The 23,624-nt window shown below is 45.2% G+C and overlaps 1 protein-coding gene and 2 long non-coding RNA genes across 3 annotated transcripts in view; 1 reads left to right on the forward strand and 2 right to left on the reverse strand.

Moving 5' to 3' along the window:
- Positions 1–216: 216 nt before the first annotated feature.
- On the reverse strand, positions 217–2,157 carry LOC133218480 (uncharacterized). The gene is made up of 3 exons (XR_009727170.1): positions 2,019–2,157; positions 544–675; positions 217–444 (listed from the first exon to the last, which is right to left on the reverse strand). It is a non-coding gene; the product is annotated as an uncharacterized LOC133218480 (long non-coding RNA).
- LOC133218481 (uncharacterized) lies at positions 2,051–3,308 on the forward strand. The gene is made up of 2 exons (XR_009727171.1): positions 2,051–2,152; positions 3,147–3,308. It is a non-coding gene; the product is annotated as an uncharacterized LOC133218481 (long non-coding RNA).
- Positions 3,309–8,885: 5,577 nt separating this feature from the next.
- Positions 8,886–23,624, reverse strand: part of ISM1 (isthmin 1) — a 38,087-nt gene continuing 23,348 nt past the window's right edge. The window contains exons 3-6 of the mRNA XM_061364769.1: positions 17,862–18,129; positions 14,648–14,791; positions 11,178–11,267; positions 8,886–9,548 (exon numbers count right to left, since the gene is read on the reverse strand). Coding sequence (XP_061220753.1) covers positions 9,031–9,548; positions 11,178–11,267; positions 14,648–14,791; positions 17,862–18,129 — 1,020 coding nt within the window. The 3' untranslated portion in view covers positions 8,886–9,030. The remainder of the gene's footprint in view (positions 9,549–11,177; positions 11,268–14,647; positions 14,792–17,861; positions 18,130–23,624) is intronic.

Raw genomic sequence — 23,624 nt, forward strand, 5'->3', positions numbered from 1 at the left:
AGAGCCTGTGGTCCTGGCACAGGACCGGGGAGGCCAGATATTAGGATGCTGTTTCAGTTTTGTTATAGGCTCCTCTATGACCACCAACAGCTCTGAAAATTGCCCTCTACTCCCTGTTCTTTGCTTCCTAAAACATTTAATTGGCAAAACTATTGCAGCGTTTGATTCAGAAAAAGTGCTCTGAGGCCTTGGGTGTGAAATACTATGACAAAAGAAGGCATTCCAGCCCTTTATTACATAGCACATTTTAAATCATGGAAAATTGGTCTTAAATATAATAAATTTAGCATAAAAAGAAATACTTTCCAATTGCCTGTCAGGATCCCTTCAGTCTCATAAGTGCTTTCGTGTGAAGCAACGAGGGTAATACTTGTTGATAGTTGTTTGTTCCCTTGTTGTCTCGAAGTTGCTGGAAGCAATTTACAAGTTATTCTTGCTCAATGTCTCGGAAGAGAGCAGAATGGAAAATGTTGACTTGTTCCTTTTTGGTAAGGAGTCCATTCCCAAAACAACGGACTGGGAGAAAGATGATTTGAGTCTCACCATTGGCTTTGGAGGGCGAAGGATCTGTCCCTTTGTATCCCCACTGCTTGCCAGAGGTGGCATCGAGCAGAAACCTGTGTGTCAGGCCCATGTGCCCACTTCTGTGCCTGCGTGTTTCAATGTCCATTTGTGCTGTTCCCATCAAGGAGAAGGATGTTGGGGGAGGAGTCATTATAGGAAGAACGGGATCATTTATTGTTTGATATTATGTGTTGGTGCAGAGTATCTTTCCTCCAGTGTGCAATACAGTCCCATTGACCTAACCAGCTTTTGTGCTGGCTGTGCCATTGGCCCTTTACCACCAAAACCAGCATTCTGCTCACCTTGTGCAAGTGTAGAGCCAGTATTCAAACACTCTTTGATCAGTCAGGGTTTGTTTTCACATGTTGTCCTCATGTATGCACGTCTCTTCATTCAATGAGCTATGGCTTTTAGAGCTAGAATGCAATGAGAGTTTCTGAGGGGTTTTAAACCATGTTCTTCCTTTGCAGCCTATCCAGGGACACCAACCCAATGCTTTGGAGAAGAGATATGACATCTCCTGGGGACTGCATGACTCCCACAGCACTGAAAGCATCACAGTGTGTTCTTTCTGACTTCCTGCAGACAGTCTAATTATATGAGAGGGCTTAGCTCTCCATTTGGTCAGAAGATGTATTCTTAGCTAAGTTTACCTAATGCTTTCCTGATTTGTGTGGTTTTTGCTCTTTTTTTTTTCCCTCCCCCTTGAGCTGGACAACAATTGTGATCTTAGTCCAGCAATCAAACATGAAAGGGAGCCCATATGTATAAAGTACCCTCCTCACGCTGGAACTCATCCAGGAGAGACAAATTGTCTTCATGCAGGAGGTCTGGTTTTGCCTCTTCCCATTAAGAAAAACCTGGCATGAGAAGTGTCTTGGGATAAGTCAGGGCGATGCAGTGGCCATTGCCAGTGGGGCTGAGCTGTGCTGTCAGGCTTGAGAGCCCAAAGATGCAGTGATATCTGTGCCACGTGTGACTGCATTCATGCAAAGCAGACACAGGGCTTTGCATGAACACGGGGCTGGTACAAAGAAAGGCCCAGCAGCTCTTGGCATTTTGGGGTGCAGTGATGTGGGGGATGTCAGGTACCTGTATGTGGGGTGATAGTGTGGCTGTTTGCCTTTGTCTGGCTGCCAGACAATGAACCTCCCTGGGGGGCCACGGCTTTGAAGAGGCTGGAGAGCAGCCATGTGCTGAAAGTGATGGGGAAGTTTGCAGAAGGCAGCCTGTGGGAGAAACAGGAGGATATTCTTGGGAGGAAAAAACCTCTGTTTCAATCAAGTTTGCTGCTCCCTATTCAAGCTCTGATTAAAGAGGCTTTTGCAGCTCACATTGTAATTGCCAGCCTGGAGGTGTCAGATGCACCAGATAGTCCTGTGTGACTCCCTGGCCTTGCAGATCTACAGCCAGTGCTGCCTGGTCTCATCTCCTTTCTCATGCAGGCCAAATACCTCCTGACTGTGACTTAGAAGGCAAAGCTCAGCTCTACTTTCCTGTGTCCCTTAAATGCAGGTGATGCCCTGCTGTCTGCATGCTGTCTTCATCCCAGGACTGAAGTGCAGCTTTGAGGTACATGGGTCTTGAAGTATGTATCTCTTGGGTCTTCCCACCTTCCTGCTCCCCATCAGTGCTGGTCAGGCACGGAGAACGGTGCTGCTTCCCTTCTGACTCAACGACTGCAGGGTAGTCCCTGCGGCTGCAGGAACAATGCTGTGTGTGAAACCAGGCCACCCAACCTAGCAATGACAGATGCGGTTGTGTTTGAGGTTGAGGTTGGGCCAAGCTTCCTCTCCCACCTCCAGCCCGTGCGTGGCTTTGTGCCTCCTGTGTGCTAGGAAGGCAAGGCCAGGTCTCCCTTTCCATATGGGGAAAGAGTCTAGAGCTGCAAAGTGTCCCAATGCATTGCCCCTGTGCAGCTGGAGGTCCTTGAGGAGAGAGAATCCCACTGCCTTGGGTGGTTGATATGGGTGTGAGACAGAGGGGATTGATCTTTGGAGCTAAAGCCACATTAAATTACAGGAATGCTGAGTGCTGTGCCACTATGGGCAAGGGCAAAACATAGTTATTTGTCAAGGTTAACCACCGCCATCGGCCTCTTGCGGGCAGCTGAGAGCTGTGGTGGAGCTGCCACTGCGAGCATGAGCCCATGTGGGCTGTCGGTCAGGAAAAGAGGCTCAGTGACTTTTCCTCCCCTTACACCTGCCCACTGTACCCTTCCATTGAGCTTTCCTGGTGTTGTGTACCTCGTGGTGATTAAACATGTGCTGAACTAGTTGGGAATGGGTCTGTGAGCATACGGCAGGGCAAGGGAAGCCCTCAGCCTGCTGGGGATGTAAGCACTGCGTCAGCATTCCCTTTACTAGGCTCCTTTTCAAGACTTGCTTTGTGCCTTCTGACTTTCCCCTCTCTGAGGCTATCATTACCCACACACCGGTATAAACCCTGATGACCCTTAATGAGGCCACTTGGTAACCTCTTCACACTGGCCAGAAACCATTCCCATTCCTGTTTCTGTGTCCTCCTTCTTAACCTGGTGAGACAACTCCTATTTCTACACCCTTTTGCTGTGTGCTTCCCAGGCAGGTTGTGAGATGAGGGTTGTGTAGGAGAGCCGGTGCAGAGGCAGACCTTGCTGGGTTTCCAAGCCACTACTCACTGCTATGCCTGGATCTGTTGGAATAACCAGGACACCTGCACATGAAACAAAGCTGTGCTTTTGCCTGCTGGTGGCGGCTGGCTTTAGATGGAGGTGTTGTGCTGGCTTCATCTCTGCTCCTAAATGTCCGTTCCTAAATGGGTTGTGGGGACTAGGGCAGTGCTGGTAAGTTGCTTGAGATTCACACTCACGCATCATTTGTGGGTGTATAAGCCAGGCTGTGCCATGGTTCGAAGGTGCTCCCCACTGCCTGTAAACTGACAGTAACTGATATAGTAAATGCTGCTGAGGTCAGTGAGCACAGGAATCCCTATGTCTGTTCATTTGACCCTTTCCCATCCTCCTCAGCAATTCTCAAGAGCTGTCCCTGGGAAGTGGGGAAGGGGATGGCTGCAGCTTGGCTTTGAGCACAAACAAGCAGGTCAAGCAAAGCTGTGCAGAGGCAGGAGCCAGCCTGGAGATGGTGCTTGGGGTGGGAGCTGATTCCCAAGCCTTCTCTGCTCCCCAAACTTTCTGACTCACATCCTGCATCTGCCACCATGGTGTGCGGATGCTGTGCCTTGCTTCAGGCATGTTCTGGAATCATACCAGAGCCTTCCTCAAACCCATGGAGCAAAGCACCCTTCCGCTCCTAAGTGAAGCATCGGTCAGGCCCATAATAAACAGCAAAAACTCTGACATTTAACACGTGTAATGTTGTTTGCCCAGTTTTTAAAAGGAAATATTATCTAAGCACTCCTCTGAAAACCAGAGCCACCCACACTTGGTTTTGTTAGGTTTGGCTGCTTTGACCTGTGTCATATTGCTATCACCTCCCCACTATAACATTCTGAATCCCTTATAAATTGTGCGTTTTACTGAATGAAAAGCTTCTCTGTGTGCTTCAAATCCCCCCCCCCCCCCAGATCCTTCTTGTGATAAAGCACAAATAAGGAAGAAATTTATAACTCCCTGAACTGATAGAAAATTAGCACAGTCGTAAGAGGCGAAATGTGGCGTTAGCAATGCAGCTGAAAAGGAAAGCCGAATAAACCTGCCACTCACAAAGCAAACGGCAGAGCTGAAGCCATTTCAGCTGCACAGCAAGAGCAAAAATACCCTCATCCCCCTGCGCAGGCCGAAAGGAAGTGCTCTTCTGCACAGAGTGTCTGCAGGCACCGCGCGCCGCAGCCTACTGCCATGGAGCACATGGCGAGAGGATATCCTAAATTAATTTACACAGACATATAAATATATGCATGTGTGTGTATTTTGCATGAAACATGAAACCAGGGATTTCTTAGCCAACCCCTTAATTTGTCTGAAACAGCGCAGGCATAATGGAAACTGCCCACACATTTTTCCATTAAAAGTTACAAAGGGAAAGGAGCGAGGGGGGGGAACTGGTGATGATAGAAAAACACATGCTCGCTCCACTGTCACAGACATGCCAGGCAGCCACACAGAGCCACGCCAGTTTGCTGGAAGAAGTGTCATCTTTAGTCTGGTCTTTGTCCTTCCTCTGATGTGCTCCAGGATCCGTGGTTATGGAGGGGAGGGACATGGCCATGCTTGTGCAGGTGCACGCAGTGAGCATCAACAGACCCCAGCTTGTACATATCTGTTTTGCAGGCTTCCTCTTCGGGGTTATAAAGAGAGCACCTTGCCATGCCACTGTCCCATGAGGGTGGGTGACTGCATGGAGACTGCAGTTACTTTGGATGGAGGGTTATGAGCAGCCCCACTGCCCTACCAGCTTCTTGACCAGCTAGGAATGGTTCTCACCGGGTTTCTGTGCTGCCTGCCCAGCCTGAACATGAGTGATTGTCTCCAAGGATGGATGAATGCGTTGAGTGCTGCTGAGCAGAACCTGCGGTGCCACAATGGCTGCTGGTGCCTTGATGGCAAAAGCAGGAAGGGGAGCAAGGGGAGGCGTGGGGGAGCACCAGCAGCTCCACAAGCAGCCTCTGGACCATCCCCACCAAGTGCAGGTGCTCCCTCAGTGCTTTCCTGCTGCTGACCAGGGAGACCACCACAGGTAGGAAATGTTGGCATCAGGGACTGCTGCGTTCTGGCAGGGCATCCCCTTGCCAAGTGGCTCACATGCATCCTGCTACCCCTGCAGGTAGCAGCAGACACATCCACTGGGAGAGGTCGCTTTTCACCCTCTTCGGCTCGTCTGACCCCACTCAGGTGGAAACATCAGGTGCATCATTTATTCACTGCACCCTACAATCCCAGTGGAATGCTGTCTATGGAAAAGGCAGGCCAGTGAGCTCACTGGCATTTTCTGAAGCAATGCATGTTGACAGTACTAACTACTCTGCACAGTGGGGGGAATGCAGCTGGTAACTAATGCAGGACAGTGGGGATTAGTCAGTATGTGTGTGTGTGGTTTTGCTTTTCGCTGTATTGTCCTACAACCCATATGCCTCAGTGTGGGATACGTTAGTGGAATTTTGCTGCTCCACAGCTGGGCGATGTGCAGCCAGACCCGCTCATCCTTTTAACCATCAAAGGTATGTGCTCCATTCATTTGTGTCTGCCTCGGGGCACCGCTCCGCACATCTTTCTCAGCAGCAGTGCCAGCTTCAGGCATTCCTGCCAACTCGGCTGAATCCATGAGGTCATGTGTATCTGTTGATCGATCAGGGTTAAAAATAACTTGGATGACTTGGCTGCTTCCTCTTGCTGCACAAACAGCTGTGCTTGCCCAAGAGAAAGGCAGTGCAGAGGAACAAGAGGCTGGGGGGGGGGGGGTGGTGAGCACACCCTGCTCTGGCTTTGCTGATAAGACACTGGTAAACACAACAGCTCAGATATGGAGCAGTTGTGTAGAGTCTATAATTAAAGTTCCCTTTTGGGAGCAGGATGACTACTGGAGTGGGGGCTCAGGATTTATCAGTGCTGAGACCACACGTGCTGTTTAGTTCTGCTTGTTTCTATCCCGCTCACATCTTTGGTTGGGTCATCCAATATGTCTGTTTGGTAGTAACTTCGAAATGTTAACAGCTTCTTCTAACAACTGCCCTGTGCCTCACGAAGTAAGAGCACAAATCCTTCCTCAGGTCTTACTCTAACATGAAGAGCTCTGTATTTAAGACACTGACCCAAATTTGGCCATGGTAAACTCCAGCACCTTGCTAAGGACTCCTACACAAAGTCATTCCAGGTACAATTCAAGTCATTGGAAATGAGACAAGGAAAACAGAACAGAAAAAAGCAGCCCAGCCCTGAACAGATCATAATTTATTGTAAAATAGGGCTGTTTTCCATTCAGACTGTAGCTGAAGACTGCAGAAGTGTGAATGCTCCCTCACTCTGTGCTCTACAACTCATCCTACAAAAAACCTGGTAGGTCCCCACCAGCGGTTCTCGGGCTCCTTCAGAGCTGCTAGCCTTGGCAAGCTATGAGTGGGAACACTTAGAGCTGTGTGCGTCATTTCAGTTATTAGAATAATTTCTCTTCCCTGACACTTTGTTATGCTCAGTATTAATGATGCAGCAGCATTTCTCAATAGCACCATAATTTACTAATCCATAAACTGCAGGGATGGGTTTTGTGTTTGAAGAATTGTGACAGGAGAAACCTGAGACTGTAGTTCCCCCCATGCTGCTCAGTGAAGTAAAAAGCAGCTCTTTCTCCCCCGTGTTGCAGAAAATACCTGTCTTCCCTATGAATTGGCTGATCCTGGAGCTGCTTATGCCTTTCATCCATCTGCTGTCAATTTAACTGGCTCCATGAGCTGGTGGCTCCTTCTTATGACCTCGCAAGAATCTGCAAAACCTGGGTTTTATAAAAATGAAGGGGCAATCCCCATGTTCATCCTCTTGCTCAACCAACCATGTTTTGTTACTATCAGCTAGTGCTATAATACATCCATGACTCCCCCCATCTCCAACTGCAGCCCACATCTGGGGAGATCCAATGGCTTGGCCAAGACTTCCAGCTGCTGCAGTCACCTCGGTAGGTCGCTATTGCGGATGCTCAATGGCTTTGCTGGGGCTGCTGTCTCTCTGGAAGCCTGGAATGTAAAAGAGCCTCCACAGTGTGTGCACCACTCCTCTGGTCAGAGCGGGTGGCCAGGGCCTAGGCTGCTTTTTAATCCTCTTTCACCACTTGGGCAAAGCAACACAAGCCTGATGTTTCCCAGGACTTGCCATGCACATGTTGATGCTGGGGGAGCCGTGCACATGTACATCTATCCAGGAAGCTGCAATTGACCAGCACCTGAAAGGTCACAGAGCTAGAGAAAAGCCCTACAGAATAGGTGTGTGTATGTGCATAGCAGGAGAAATTGTCTTTCATGGCCAATCTTCCAGCTAAGACTGATGGCAATGCAAGATTTGCATTGCCGCTGTGTGAGGTTCCACACATACATCAGCCCACATAACCCCAAATAGGCATTACCCTAGTAACATTTAGTCTTAATTTTCCAAATGAAGACATGGACTTGCAGCAGGACAGCCTTTTGGAGGATGGAACTGTGTTTATTTACCCATGGTGTAGTTTTTATCTTTCATAAGAATGCAGGTTATCAGCTGCTTAATTACAGGATTACGTACGTAAACTGGCACTCTATTAAAATTTGGAAGTAAAACCTTTGCCTAACAACAGTCTTGTTCTTGGCGATTAAGTTCCATCTGCAGAAGCCTCTCATGTCAGACACATATCCCGCATGTGAGTTATTGTTACAATTCAATAAATACTTTACAAAAATAATGCTAGCTTTTTAAAACTTAAGACATTTTGACTCACCAATAGTTCCTCCCAGACAGCTTCCTGAAAGAACAGCTTCTTCTGTAGAACGCTGTGCACTTGGTGTATGGTAGATGAGGGAAAAGGGCTGGTTGCATGCTTTGTCTCAGGGAGCTTAGAAATGTGTATTCTGATTTTTGTTTTCTTTTAAAAAATGATCTTTCTTTTCTTGAAAGAAAGAAGCAAACAGATCTCAACACTCTTCCTATTGAAAATTGTGATTTTTCCTTTTATTTCCCTTTGACATGGTTTCCTCCTCTGGCCTAACTCCTCCAGTGAACTATGCTGAGCCCGGTTTACATGTGGCTGCCCTGAAGATCTGCTCCCAGTGTAGAACATAAGCCCCGACGGCTGTAGTTCCATACCTGACCTGTAACTCTCGCACAACCACTGCATCAGACCTTTTCTGGTCCATAGGAAAACCACAGCTACATCTCCCTGCAAGCCTATCCCAGATGGGCTGCAAAGACCCGAGCTCGACCATAATAGGAAGAAAACCAAGACAAAATGTAACTGTCTATATCCACTTTTGAGTATTACCCTTCAAAAAAACAGTCTTCCTTTCTTAGATATGATTAGTCATGAAGTCAATTATAGAGAAAACTGATGCTGTAGGTGCATTAATCTTGTAAACCGTTCCCATATGGAAGAGTGCATTCTTCAATCCTAATGTTTATAACAACTTTTAACTATGGGCCCTTCTCAGTTGGAGCCTTGGGGCCTGATGGTGATGGCAGCTGCCCCCCCCTTGCCTCCACCTCACACTTCTGTTACAGTTGGGGAATAAAATGAAATGCACATTGTTAAATGAATGTTATTGCAGTATAAAATCCTACCAGGACAAGTTTTATGTATGTCTGTATGTAAAAATAGGTGTGTGTGAGATAGAGAGATATGTGTTTATAAATTACACACACTATGAAAAATACTTATGTATTATATTACAACTATATACATTCATTAGAAAGAAACTGATCAACCCCTGTCAAGGAGACAATGCAGCAGCCGTTATCAGTTCTTTGGCATCCAGGAAACGAATGCTATTTTGTGTCTCAAGAGGAGGAACATCTCAGTATTCCCTTGCTTCTTGAAATTGCTTGTAGTAGTCTTCATCTGAAGGGTTTTCTGTGCACTTCTGCCCATTGTTTGGAGGCCGCGCTTCATTGTACCGGCTCCAGTCACCTTTGCATATAATCCAAGGCAGAATGTCCACTTTGTAATGGAGTTCTGCTGAGAATTCAATGCTGATCAGGTTCGGCGTGCCTGCCCCTTTCCCTCTGGTAATCAGCTGCATATTATCATCATAGCAGCAGTGCTGTGCTGCAAGTGTTGTGCTTTCCAAAGAGAGCATGGAGCGGATGCAGTATCGTGCAGTGGGTTTATAGATCTCCAGTTTTTCCTTTGGACCACTCGCATCTTTCCAGCGGAAGTTTTTCCTCTTCAGTCGATCATAGATTTCAGCAGTGCTGTATGCAACTTCTCTGGGGTAGGAGCATGGGCAGCTGGGAAGATCATTGACCACTTTGTGCATATATTTCTTCAAGAACTCGCTTTTGCAGCTCATCCATCTTTCGCAGCTATCAGTATCTGTTTAAGGGCAGGAAATGGAAACTTAAGAGACATTACGCAACATCCCAGTTCGTATGATCAGTGGTAACAAATAAGTAACTGTCCAGCACCAGTGCTTTGCTTAAGAAGGAAAGGGCAGTCAGCGCTTGCCTCCCTGCAATGTGCTGTCTTGACAGATGAAGAAATCACATGTGTGACTGCCTTTAGGGCCTCAGGCACTGCTAGTCTGAATCATAGTGCAGCACTGTGCCAGGAAGAATCTTCAGCTTTCCTCCTACCTGGCAGATTCTAATCAACCTGCAAGCATCCCCATGCAGCACAAGAGGGTTTACAAACTACTATGGGTTTACAAGTGACAGAACTGAAATAGGGAAATCAGGGTGATTTGATGCTGGTCTCCAGTTTGAACCGCTAGACCACTCATCCTGTAAGAACAGCAGATTCACATGTTGAAGTTTCTCATGATGCTAGAAATGCCAAGGTGGCAAGCAAGGCCTGGATTGCTTTTTCTGAAGTTTATTATTAAGCCCTAATTTGGTCTTATCTTTAACTAACAAATACTTTTTCTATTTGGTCTCAACCTTCCCAAAGGGGTATTTCAAGTAACTGTGGTTCAAACGTGGAGACTGACAGCTGTCAAATGCAGCCAAAAGTGATTCAGATTCTAGAAGGGCACATGTGACATAATATTGGAGTATCTGTACATTAGGAGGATTTAATGTCACCAGAGCCATGACTTACATCTGGGATTAAAGAGATTTATAGACTAGTAGCATATTTAATACTGGCACTTTATTATTTCACAAGAGTCTGGGGAGAATCCAGTTAAACATCTCCTACCCAAAGCATTATTCAATGTGTCTGTATCATGCTATGGGTTTTAAAACTCCCTGCACATCTTGCTCCACACTTACTTAACAGGACTCTGGGGTAAGGCAAAGGCTGGGACCTCAAACTCGTACAGCAAACATCTTTGCAAAATATTTACTTAAGTGATCTGTGTCCTGTTTTTTTATCTCCTTAAAGAGTCCTATTGTGCTCTACCGCCATAGGAGGGAGGTGCTGGGTTACATTATTTATCCAATTAGCCCACATCCACTGTCAAGGAGTGGCCACACTACAGTTTCACTAGGGGGATGAAATCAGAATGTTACAGATGTTGAACTGAGTTTTATGTAGATCAGTGTTGAGTTATGCCTTATAAAATTGCTCTGGCTAGCCCCACTGCAGCACACACAGTTATAAAACTGTGCATGCTTGTAAAAGTCACTGTTGATTTTTCTCATCTGTACCTAAAATGCTTTTACACTATCTTCCATTTGAGGCTATTTCAGCATAATGCTGAAAATCCAAAGCACAGTGTTTGATTTGCCTCCCTCCTCCATTAGCACGGAGCCTTACAGCCCTTTCTGAACTAGGACAGAGAACCACCAGTTTATAATGAGAGAAGCACAGACATTTACTAAGGCTTAAGAGGGCAGAAGCAAGCTAAGGTTCAGATCGTAAACTTAAGCAAGATAATAAATGGCCTTTACTACTGACGTTTTTAATGGTAAACTCAAAGCCTTGGTCCTACAGCAAGAGTCAAACCAGGAAAATCTAAGGAAGTCTCTTATCTGATACTGGAAGAGTGACTAGGCTGCTTACCAACTTCAAACAGCTTGGTAGCATTGAAGTCTTCACTTCCCGCAAGTAAGCTCACTTCTGTGGCAGCTGTCCGGAAGGTATCTTCAATCCCTAAGACAAACACATGTTAGTGGTGATGGTGTTTTCCTATTAAAACACAATGAGATCAACTGCTTCCCTGCCACCCGTCCTTCCTCAGTTCTCCAAGGTGCTTTTGTTCATCAGGGCAGTAACCTGAGGTTGCTGCTCAAGAAGGTGTTTGTTTAAAAGTATAATGGCCAAGGCATCTATGGTATTCAGAGGATAAAGCACTAACTTAGGCCAAAGGTCAAAAGTTTTCCAGTTGCAGAGCTTAGACTATATTTAAGCAACAAAGTGGTCAGTTATGAATACAGTGCAAGGGCAGTAGTGAGGGAACTGACACTGTTCCTCCTCTTCCTGATGCAAGGCTTGCCAGCCTCTCCCAGTAATTCCAGCGGGAGCTTTATACACACTTTACCAAAAGCCATGGGGTCAGCTTTACGTGATCAACACCTTCTTGAAAGCACAGGTCACAAGTTACAAGTGTCTCAGTGGAAGCTCTAACAGCTTGGGCAAAACGTGGTGTCTGAAAAGAGACAGCCTTTGTGCTACTTCTAAAACAGAGACATGCCTGAAGACAGGTAAGTTCACATCCAGCCACATATGAAGTACGAGGAAGAGTGATGCTACAAGAAGACTGGTGCTTGTTGGTCTCTCCCAGTCTGGGGAGTTGAAAGGTGTGAGTAGGCATGAGATAAATAACCTCTCCAATCAATCCCATCTCCTACCACCTACAGCAATTAAATACCAGGATCTTCCAACAGCCTCCAGTAAGTGTTTGCTATCAGTAGAGAGACAGAGGGCTTGCCAGAAAACGTATTAATTGGTCTTGCCAAAGTAAACATCCTCTCATTGCTGCTTTGGGTAGGCCTACCTACCAGCTCAATGCTTCCCTCATTTCTGTGCCATCTACCCTTAAAACAAACGCCTCTTCAAAGAAGCATTTGAACAGGTTTGGGTTGTTTTTTGCCTCTCCATTGAATTAAAGACCTCCAAAGAGAGCAGAAGGCTCTTTAATATGTGATAACTATATGGTTAATAATGGAGCCTGTTCAGCATCCATCTTCTTGCCAACGAACTTTCTCCTGATCTTTTGAACTGGTGTATAATAGTGGCTTGCAAAGCTTCAAAACAGCCCCAGGCTGCTCTTCAATAAAATTATCATCGGGTTTTGCCTTAACTCTAGCAGTAGATGCAGAATAATAGATACCCAAGAACCCATTACAAGGCATTAATTCACTGCTGGAATTATAAACAGCAGAAGCTGAGCTTTGCCCTTGTAATTTGAAAAATGTCAGCACAGCCTCAAAGAGTGAACATATTTTGCCTGCTGATCGTTGGAGGTCTGTTATATGACATAATATCTCCTTTCAAGTTTGCCACTGTTTGATGCTAGCTGGTAATAAATACTGGGGAGTATAACTGGGGGCTACACGCTCTCTTCTGGAATTAACCCCTTATTATTGTGGGTTTAGGATGTATGAGAGCATCCACGAACATTTTTCTCCTGAAGTGCCTAGCAGCCATTACCTGGCAATAGATGCGATTGCAACTCACATCTACCTGCGAGTGGGAAACTTCTATCGTTCTCATTGAGGATCCTGTGTCTTCTCTCCAGCACTGCTGACATTTCACTTCCCATCAAAAAACCTGACCTCCAGTTTAAGTATTTCTGCCTTTCGGAGTCATTAAGTAAACTCAGTGAAATGCATACCACCACAGCATGTGTTTTTACTTCTCTCCCATCTCGGGAAGTAATGAAATCGCGCATATCCCATGCATTGTGGCACCTCCTGCATCACTGCATTACACATTTGCCTAAACCCTAACAGGCAGCAGCATTTAAAGAACATCACAGGAAAGTTTTCCACAGCAGCTTTAAATGTTTATGACGTAGGTTTGAGTGCTCAGCCCTGCTTTCACCACTGTATGATGGCAAGGATGCCTCTGTTACTGGCATTTAAATGCCAATGCCTATAGATGGGTCAGAGCTAAGTTAAGGCTCCTTGGCCATATTTTCTGCATACAGTCAAGCCAAAACTACACATTCCTTCATCCCATTGTGCACAGCTGTTGTGGAACCAAACTCTGCTGATTTATAATTCTCCAATTATCAAGCATCATGTTAAGGAAACAGAGGTGACATTTCCACCTTAACATTGACTTTCCAGGACAGGAAATTTTGTAGTTTAATGCCCAATGGACCCAAAATCTCTGGAGTGAAATGCAAAGCAGGTATTTAAAGTGGGTTTTTTTTTTCCATATTAATACATACGCAGTCTTAAAGCAACTCTGTATATATTAGGCACAAAACTTAAAAGCCATAAAGCTGAGAGGGAGCTCTTTGGTCACAAGGCAGGCATGCCCACCCGTTGCACAGCAAAACCTGAGCTCACTGAGGTGACAGCACAGCTGTTTTGAAATGCTAAAATTCATACAAATTTGTTTCCATAGAGTAGATTTCACCCCTTGGAATACAAATGTACTGTGCGCAGAGATGACTGCCGTATAACCCTGCAAAAGCCTGTACTTGTCTTTCAAGTCCCAGGGGACTGGATCTAGCAGCACATTATTACTAGCAAAGAACCGTATCCTGGGCTGCATCAAAAGGAGCATGACCAGCAGGTCCAAGGAGGTGATCCTGCCCCTTTATTCTGCTCTCGTGAGGCCTCACCTGGAGTATTGTGTACAGTTCTGGTGTCCTCAACATAAAAAGGACATGGAACAAGTCCAAAGGAGGCCACGAGGATGATCAGGGGACTGGAGCACCTCCCATATGAAGATCGGCTGAGAAAGTTGGGGCTGTTCAGCCTGGAGAAGAGAAGGCTGCGTGGAGACCTCATAGCAGCCTTCCAGTATCTGAAGGGGGCCTATAGGGATGCTGGGAATGGGCTCTTCATTAGGGACTGTAGTGACAGGACAGGGGGTAATGGGTTAAAACTGAAACAGGGGAAGTTTAGATTAGCTATAAGGAGGAAATTCTTTCCTGTTAGGATAGTGAGGCACTGGAATGGGTTGTCCAGGGACGTTGTGAATGCTTCATCCCTGGCAGTGTTCAGGGCCAGGTTGGATGAGGCCTTGGGTAATATGGTTTAGAGCGAGGTGTCCCTGCCCATGGCAGGGGGGTTGGAGCTTGATGATCTTGAGGTCCTTTCCAACCCTAACTATTCTATGATTCTATGATTCTATCCTGCCATTTTGTGAATGGCCTTGAAAACCAGTGTGGCTCTTCCCACTGGAACTCTTACCTAGCTAGGGAATGAATGGCCGCATGGCTTTGTGGACAGAATGGCTCTCCTGCTGCTTGCCTGCCTCTCCCCACTCCCCAGCTCAGTGGACACAATCACATTCGAGCCAGTGGCTCTCTGGACATCACACCTGAGCCAGCAGCTCCCTCGCCATGCTCATACCTGGGCAGTTGGGCCGGTCACAGGTCCGCGACTCGGTGGCCGTGCAGGCGTACCCGCAGGACCTCGTCCTCTTCTGGTTGCCGCTGCCGCAGGTGACGCTGCAGAGGGACCACGGGCTCCAGTCTCCCTCGCCATCCATGTAATCTGTGTGAGAACAAAGATGAGGAAGGAAATGAAGAAACAAAACTCCTACTGCCCCAAACTACTGTGTAGTGGTTTTTATTAAGCAGGCAAAACAAGAATGGAATCCAGATGTCTCTACCTGAAGCTCGGGCTAAATGCCAGGCGTAAGCCTGCTATTTAAATGGTTTTCACACTTGATGCTCCTCAGGGAAATGCATGCAACATGATTTGAAAAAATATTTCCTTTCTCTTTTGACCTTTTGGCAGCTGAGAACCCTCAGCTGCGGAGCTGGGTCATGAACTAACAGTGCACGTCTATCCACATCGTTTCCCTGTGTACAGGAATATGTTTTCTGACCACAGGCTAATCAGGCACAGGGTAAATGAGGTTTTCTTTTTTGTCTTTTCAAAACACACACAGCAATAGCACAACAATACTCAATTAGTCCTTAGGACACAGTGCATGTTGGGCTATGAGAGGCTGAGGGGCACGTGTGAAAACAGCGATTTGTTTTTCAGTCCCTGGAACAGCAAACAGATACTACAGGAATACTGCTGTGAGTATAGGGAACTGCATAGGCATCTTGCACCCAGAACAACATGCAGTTTGTAGTGTTTCATGTGAATTATTAAATAACATCAGATCTGACTGTTTACTAGCAGGAACCTTCTGAAAACAAAGCATAACTCTATTCTCTTCTGGTAGACAGCCAAGGGCAAAGCATACCAAGTATGCACTACCATGACTCAGTGCCACTGTAAGCACCTAAACACCTTAGAACCTTTGTTTGCAGAACTACCTGTTGCACATCCCACTTTGTGAAGGCCCTCAAATGGACTCCATGAACCATACACAGTTTTCTTGCCTTCTCACTGCTTGAGCCTCATCTCTTGCTAGGGAATGTCTGGCCTAATGGATTTCTGTGCAGCCTATAGGAGATACTGGACTGACCCTGTGATCATAACTTGCAGCCTTTGCTTATTGGTGTTAAAGCAGCACTGGTAGCAAAGCAAAACTGGGCTTAGTGACTCTAAGCCTGCTCTATTGCTATAAACTGGATTTGTATGTGGAGGCAAGAGCCAGGGACAGATCCCTGCATGCACTGGCCTCTGTGCTGCATGTGATTCCCACTCCCCCCTCCCTGCCATGCTGTCTGTGGGCTTCCTGAGCTGGTTAGTAGAACACGTAACTTGATTTGTACCATATGTAATGACTGATGACAACTCTGTGGGGTGCTATTAAACATTTATTGCCAGGAGTATGGCAAGGTTATATATCTCACTCGCAGCAAGCTGCCTAGATGTGAGCTCCTCGTGGCTGGGCCCTCGTGTGCTTTTCCTCCTTTTCTTACATGGCTGCCAATCGGGAAGCCACCACACTGGAATCAGGTATCCATGGTGGATGGGAGCATGGTTAATGCTTGTATGCAAAGACTCAAAGTCCTGGGAGGACAAGGGAAACAGAAGCATGAAGCGTGGGTGGTACTAGCATAAAAGCCTCATAGGGGTAGGATCTGCTGCTAGGACAAACAAGGGGTGATGGGTTCAGACTTAAACAGGAAAGATTTAGGTTAGGTATCAGGAAGAAGTTCTTCACTATGAGGGTGCTGAGGCACTGGAACAGGCTGCCAAAGGAAGCTGTGGCTGCCCCATCCCTGGCAGTATTCAAGGCCAGGTTGGATGAGGCTTGGAGCAACCTGCTCTAGTGTGAGGTGTCCCTGCCCATGGCATGGGTTTGGAACTGGATGATCTTAAGATCCATTCCAACCCAAACTGTTCTGTGTTCCTAGGATTCTATGATCCTCCTGTCCCAGGCCAATGGCACATGACATTTTAGGTTAGTCCATGAAGGCCAGGAGTCTTTTCCGATCAGGAGGGTACTCTGGTGTACAGCAGAGAGCTCTGGGACAATTTCTAGGCCTACTTACCTAGTGTTTATACTGCAGTGTGAAACACAGAGTATCTACTATTAAATATACCACATTAGGTTTTCAGCTGGAGCTCAACCTGTTCTTCCCATTTTTATATCTGTAACACTTATTAATGTTTTTCTACCACAATTACTTGCAAAAGCAATTTTATTTTACCTGCCTAATATATGAATTCTTGGCAATAAAGTGTGCCCACAAATAAATGCAGGTGCAGAAAGAAAGGACAGACTTTAATCTTCTGGCCACAAAATTTAATACATATGTATGTGTTTAAATACACGATTCCATGAGAAGTCTCTTTCAATTGTTAAGGCTCTAGGACTGCAAGATAACCAAAAGAGGGGAAAAATGAGACTGAAGCAGTGCATGAGAATCACTCTGCAGTATTTAGGGAACGCCACAGAATTGCCAGAGTAAAAGTGCTGTGGCTTCAAAGCCCTGCTCTAACAACATCTGGATTTACACTCATGTACACCTTGAATACGAGAGTCTCTGCGCTACCTGTGAGCACATATTAGTTCACCTTCCTTGAGTCATTCCCATGCGGGCAGTTACAGCCCGCTGGGGCAGTGAATGCCTGTAGCTCCCCTCTGTTTCTAGTTTCTACAGCTGTTTCACACAACAAGCTGAAAACAATTGTTTTTCCCCACGACACATCTGGAAGAGAACTGCACACGCAAATACACAATGTTCCTGCTGCACATGCCACTCCCCACACATGCACCAACATAATTCATCTTATTTGTGTATCCACCAAATACTACCACGTCTTAGATCTCGCTCATTTATCCAATAATTACATTTGGGTTCCCAGACCACCGCACAACTCTAAATTTGTACTTCTCCTTACTCTAAAAATAAATGCGAAACCTTGTTTCCTTTGCTTTTAAAAAAAGTACACTTAGGACTAAAAAAAGGTCCTTTTATGGGATAACTGGTATGATTTTCAAGATTATAGACTTACCAGTGGAATGCAGCTACCACAGTACAGCCTGTGCATCTGCACAGCTTTGTATTTAAAAGCTGATGAACAAAAGCCACATGTTGAAAAATCCTGTTTTGCTTGGCACGCTCTCAGCGATGCCTCGCCATTCTCATTTCCCCCAAACTCGTTTTTACAATCCCAAGATGCCCATACGAGGCCTGGAATGCAAACTTACCATACTCTGGCTGCTCCTTGGACTCAAATGTCCGGTGACTGGGTGCATGACTATCCCACCCACCAAGAGGGTTTAGGAAGTTGCTGTCCTCAGTAGTGCTGTCGTACTTGTAGTCCTGGTCACCGCTGCTCATGCGAGTCAAGGTGGAGGACCTTTGCCACCAGTTTCTCCATTCAGGCGATGGGACAGGCCAGCTAGGCTTGCTGCTCTCTTTCTGCAGATCCTTGTCCGTCTCGGTGTCAGGGCCATCCACCACTTCAATGGTAACCTATGGGATTCAAAACAGACCAGCCTCTCTGTCAGTGTCTCCTCCTAGTAGGTGGGAAACTTTCTATACAGTGAAGACAAGTGACTGGTGTTGCCCTGCAAAGGGGCTGTGTAATCCTGTAGGGTTCACATGTTGTAAACCATATGTGGGTTACTGAGCCCAGAGATATGCAGTGGCTGAGTGATTCCTTCTGCTACCTCTGCTGAATCAGACCTTGGAACAAAGGCTAGGAAAAACTCTGCACAAAATAATAACCCATATTGTGCCTAAAAGCTTTGCAGGAGAATTCGCTGCCTTATGGGGAAAAGATGTTTAAATCAAACATACATGACCAGGGAAAAGAAACCCAAATCTGATGCTCTTGTTACGTTAAGGCTCATTTTGAGGCAAGCATGAAGCACACCAGTGTGCAGAACCCATTTCAAGGACTTGGACTGGCTCAAGGTAGGGCTGAGTAAGACCAGAAGTGCAGATGTGGAAGATGCACAGTGCAGGGTCTGCCTTGCCCTGAAGCAGCTCAGCCCAGCCCCTTACATGGCCCATCCAGTGGCACCAGTGCTTCCACCACATCACGTGTGGGCTGTCACCCAGCATGTGAGACCACATGCTGCCGTGATGAGAGCCAGCAGCTCTTCCAGCCATTGCTGAGTAAGTCAGTGCTAAGCCCTCTGAAGTAGGTCCTCCTTATGTGCTGGAGTACAATGATACACAACTCGTTCACAGTTTCTATAGAAGCCCAGAGCCAAGACTCAACGCTTGCTGCCCAATTCCCTCACAGACACATGAATGTAAATATAATTCTGCACAGGAACACCCCTTGATTACTCCTTCTCTGTGTCAAACAATGTGTAATTACGGAACTCTTGGATAAATACTGTGTGTGCATATAGGTGGCTATTGAGGTAGAAATAGGAACTAGGCATCAGAAACTCCAGCTCTGTGAGTCATGCAAGCATTGTGTGGCCACAGAGAACTTGTAAGTGCTCTGATGCTTCATGCTAATGTATGTGGTTCAGTGATTACAATGGACTGGCTAAACAACCATGATACAACACTGACTAACAGATAGATCTGTAAGGTCTAATATAGGCATGGATGTATTCTTCATGGTTTACAAATTTAGAAAGCAGTCTTTCAGGACATTACTCCATGAAAATTGGGTTGTGTAAAACCAGGAATAATAGAATAATGTTCTGTTATACTATAAAACAGTTACCCAGCTCTATGGACTTGCATTATGGATTAAAGGTTTCATTTTATACAGTTATTATGAGCAACATCGCAAGACACACACATAAAGAAGAAAGAAAAGAGCGTCCATGTTTCTTCAGCTACCTGTGTGCCACAGAGAAGTGTGACACAGACAAAACCCAGAACTGCTGCCGTAGCTTTGGAGATGCCAACACAGCTGCACAGACAATACCCACACATCCTTTTTCGGAGAAAGGGGATTTTGCATCTATTTCATGCTTTGCATTTGACCATAGACCAAGCCATTGAAATGAAATGACTCTGAGGCTGCTAAGAAGCTCCACTGGGAGAAAGAGCAAGAGTGAGGGAAAGTGCAGTTGTCAGCCTAACAGCATCTTTACACAAAAGATATTTTACTCCCGGGCTAAATATGGACTTGGAATGATTACTTCATTAAACCTCAGTTTCTACAGACCAAGAATTAAAATGGATTTCATAAGTTTGAAGACATGAGGGTTCGTTCAGGGATTCAAAAGTGTTGCATCTATCCAAGGAAAACAGAGTTTTCACAATAAGTGAAAGGAAATAGTGTTACTGAGCGGTCGCAAGGCTTTAGTACTGCCCATGTGAAAATTAGTAGGACTCCAGTATTGTAGTAGCAAGTATATTTAAGACCACATTAACTCTGTAAGCAATAACTCAGCAAAGTGGAAAAAACCCAAAAGCAACACAAGCCCAAACAAAAAAACCCAAAGCAAACAAAACCTTCTCATAAAAAAGGCAGGGGCACTTGATAACCATTCCATTTGCTTTGGAAATCTGTAGTTATGTGATAGTCAACCAGCGTGAACTTGCTTTGCTTCAGGCAGGTACAGTTTGAAGAACCATAGGGATTCGATTTGAAATCCTTATTCAGGATGCCAAGTCAGTTTAAGCAAAAGAGGGTTTGTAGGGACAGAGACACTCCTGCTGAGCTTTGTGCTGCACAGGGGAAGAGAGGCAGGTGTAACACACAACCTCCCAGCACCGTTAGACCTCCAACAGCACTGCCACTAACTCACTTTCAAGAGGTGTCTGTGCAATCAGATATCCCTTTTCAGTTTGCTTTTATTACCAAAGAGGCTTATTGTAGAGGCTGTTAAAACGAGTTTCCCAACACACTGCCTATTTAAAAACTGAACATAACCAAGGCAAAATCCAATGCTGACACACATCTATATTCTTCTCTCTGCTCTTTTAAGCTTTGATTACTGAGTTATTTGTTTAAAATGTAGCATAAAAAACACAGAGTGAAGGAAATTCTATAAAGAAACTTGGGATTGTCTGAACTGCCACTCCTGGAGATGAAAAACAAAGGCAGCTTCAGTTGGCTGTAAATCTGTGTGTTTCAGGGACTCAGCCCCATTTACCTCCAATGGACCTTCCAGAAGCAGGGAGGAAATCAGTGAATAAGCCTTGTAGTCCCTCCATGGTATGACCCAAAGTTAGGGCAGAGGGGAGAGAAGAGGCTGCTTCAGGTGAGCTATTGCTCCCTATCCCAGCCTGAAATCCTGAAAATCCAGTATTCACTGAATTCATCCTAGTTCTCACAGACTTAACATTAGCCCATAACTGCACATACATGGTACATGTACCTGATACACAAATACATGTCTTGTTTGATCGGTTTCCACACTGGGGGTTGTTTATAGAAAGGAAAAAAGTAATCAGATCTAGAGTAGTTAAAACCAGGCATTTAAAGCAGCTCTGGAAAAGCTTTCACGCTGTGTAACGACTCCAACCAAAACATGTTCTCTCAAAAATTAAGAAATAGATCTGGTTTAGGACTTCTATCTTGGAGACTGTTTAAAAAACTTCTTTTCCTCTGATTTTTTCTTCCAGTGATTATCAAAACTATAGCGATTATTTACTTTTTTTTTTCTCAAGCTTCCAAAAATGTCTGTGGTAACATGGTCCTGGTCTAAATCCACAGTCATCTCCAGAAGTATTCAAACCTAAAATGAAGTCACTTCTTCTACGGCTGTGTGCGCTACAGATAATGATGGACCTCTAAAAATGGTTAAAAACAATTGGCATAGGTACATTAGAACAACAGATTTGCAGCCACCTTCTAATGAAACAAATGGATCAAGCACAGATGTCTTGAGACACCAACATCCAAGTTTCTCCTGGCCAAAACTATACAGAAGATAAATATATCCCTGCCTGTTGGAGTGCACAAAAAGTTCAGTGTACTTCATCCTGTTTACTGAGACAGTGTTTCCGAATTCCCTTTAATGGCATAAACATTGCCCTAAGCAACTGGAAGACCGTGTTTGAGGAAGAACTACATTTGCAATGTTGTGCAAGCACTGAATTCCATGACATTTCTTTCCTCTGCTTCCTTGATGTAGATTTTCCATGCAGAACTTGCCATTCTGTAAAGGTGGATATGTGCAAGTCGGCAATGAGCTCACTGTAACAGCAGAACAGAAACGAGTTCATTGTAAGATACTGAAATGGTAGATGCAGGTTTACGCCACACAACTTCAGTTAAAATGGTATCAGTAGTGACGCCAATTCAGTTCTGTTTGTGTCTCGATGGCTCACTCAGAACAGTTTGCTGGACTTGATGGAAGGTGAAGGACCCTCAAAATTCGCTGGTAGCAAAGAAGACAACGATGAGGAAAGCCCCTCGGAAAGGGAAAATAAGCAGGCTCCTATACACCTCCCATGTGATTTCATTCTGTTACTCACAGCTAACAATTCTATCTTACTCTGAATAATAACTTTGCCCAATTACAAGTCTGCATAGGCATCCTTCAGCTACTTCATCAAATGAGTGCCAACCTACACAAAAGGGAATTTCCTCTTGTGAAAGGAAGTGCAAATAAAACGTGTGATCAGTTTTGCAATCACCTCCTCATCCAGAAGTCTTCCAGGCATAGACAGAATTGATAAAATGACAAAAAACAAGAAAACCAATTCTCCAAACCAAATGGCCAGCCTTTGCTCAAGAGCAGCTACTGCAGTTGCTCTCAAACAACCAGTACGGAAGCAATGCTAAAGCATAAAATGCTGCTTGAAATGATGGGTGATATTACAAGGCTAGAATGCCTTAGAAAGACCAGTAAGGGTTGTCTTGATCTTGCACACAAAAAGTCACATTGCATTTGGATTACTGCAGCTCCAACTGCTGTTTCTGAAGTTTTTCCTAGAAGACAGTCCACTGTACTTATATTTGATTGTCACCTGATAAATACAGTATTATCTGGGAGCATGTTGTCATAATTCCTGTGATGGTGTTCTGATATCTACCACTTCCCGAAAGAGCACACAGCCAGAGCATGATACAGCAATTGCCATCTCATGGGAAACCAGAGAAGGAATGGACATAAAGAGAGCCCATTGGAATATCTTTTCAACCTGCTTTTCAGGCTGTGGTTCATGCCTGTTTATTAGGGTTTTTAAAATTTCCAGGTATAATTTCCCTTAATAAAATGTTATTTTTGGTCTACGTAGGTTTGTACTAGTAGAAACAAAAAGAAGTTGTGGGCCTTTGAGAAGTAAATGTGGCCATTGTGCTAGATCAACACACACAGGCTTTTTTCTCCTTTCCAATCTCACAGTCCTAAGAGGACTCTCAAATTAGCACCCCCAGGGTTGTAATTTACAGAACCTGAGGCCATTGTGCAAAAGGCAAAATGAGCATCGATTCTGCTCTCACCTGCCAAACAGCTGATGAGAAATGTGCAAGTCAACAGCTGGCATTATTTCCATTCAGGTCAGTGCAGTACTGTTTAAAGAGGAAGAATTCACTGTAATCCTGGGTTTCCCAACAGAGTAAGCCACCTTTTAGGAAAAGAAATAGACTTTCACTGACTCTGTAATGAACTAATGGGAGTTGTATCTCCATGAGGCCTGACCTGCTGCAGGACTGTCAACCAGGAACTTAAAGCAGCTTTGTATATCCCTATTAATGCACCTAAGTAAGCCGAGTAAACATAACGCAGAATTTAGGGAGCCTGTTTCAGAACGAGCTGATCTTGTGCACAAGAGCTCTGGGATTAATGTTGCCCAATGTTTTCCAGTTTACAGGACCAGCCTTCCCAGTTCTCAGAGTCCAGCAACTCTGCTGACACGTTTCCAAGATCAGGTGGTGGAAAAAGAGGTCATAGCAGAAAGCACTTCCTATAAAGACAGTCCAGAGAAATGTTTCCATTTATCTATTCCCTGGGTCTAAACATTAAATGCTGTTACCAATCAGAGAAGGTTGTTTTTTCCCCTTGTCTTCCTCTGTGGTTTACATACTGTTCAAACAATGA

This window comes from Neopsephotus bourkii, unplaced genomic scaffold (genome assembly GCF_033783945.1).
Source record: "Neopsephotus bourkii isolate Nb327-2 ecotype Australia unplaced genomic scaffold, CSIRO-AGI_Nbou_v1 NB_1250, whole genome shotgun sequence".
Lineage (NCBI taxonomy): Eukaryota > Metazoa > Chordata > Aves > Psittaciformes > Psittacidae > Neopsephotus > Neopsephotus bourkii.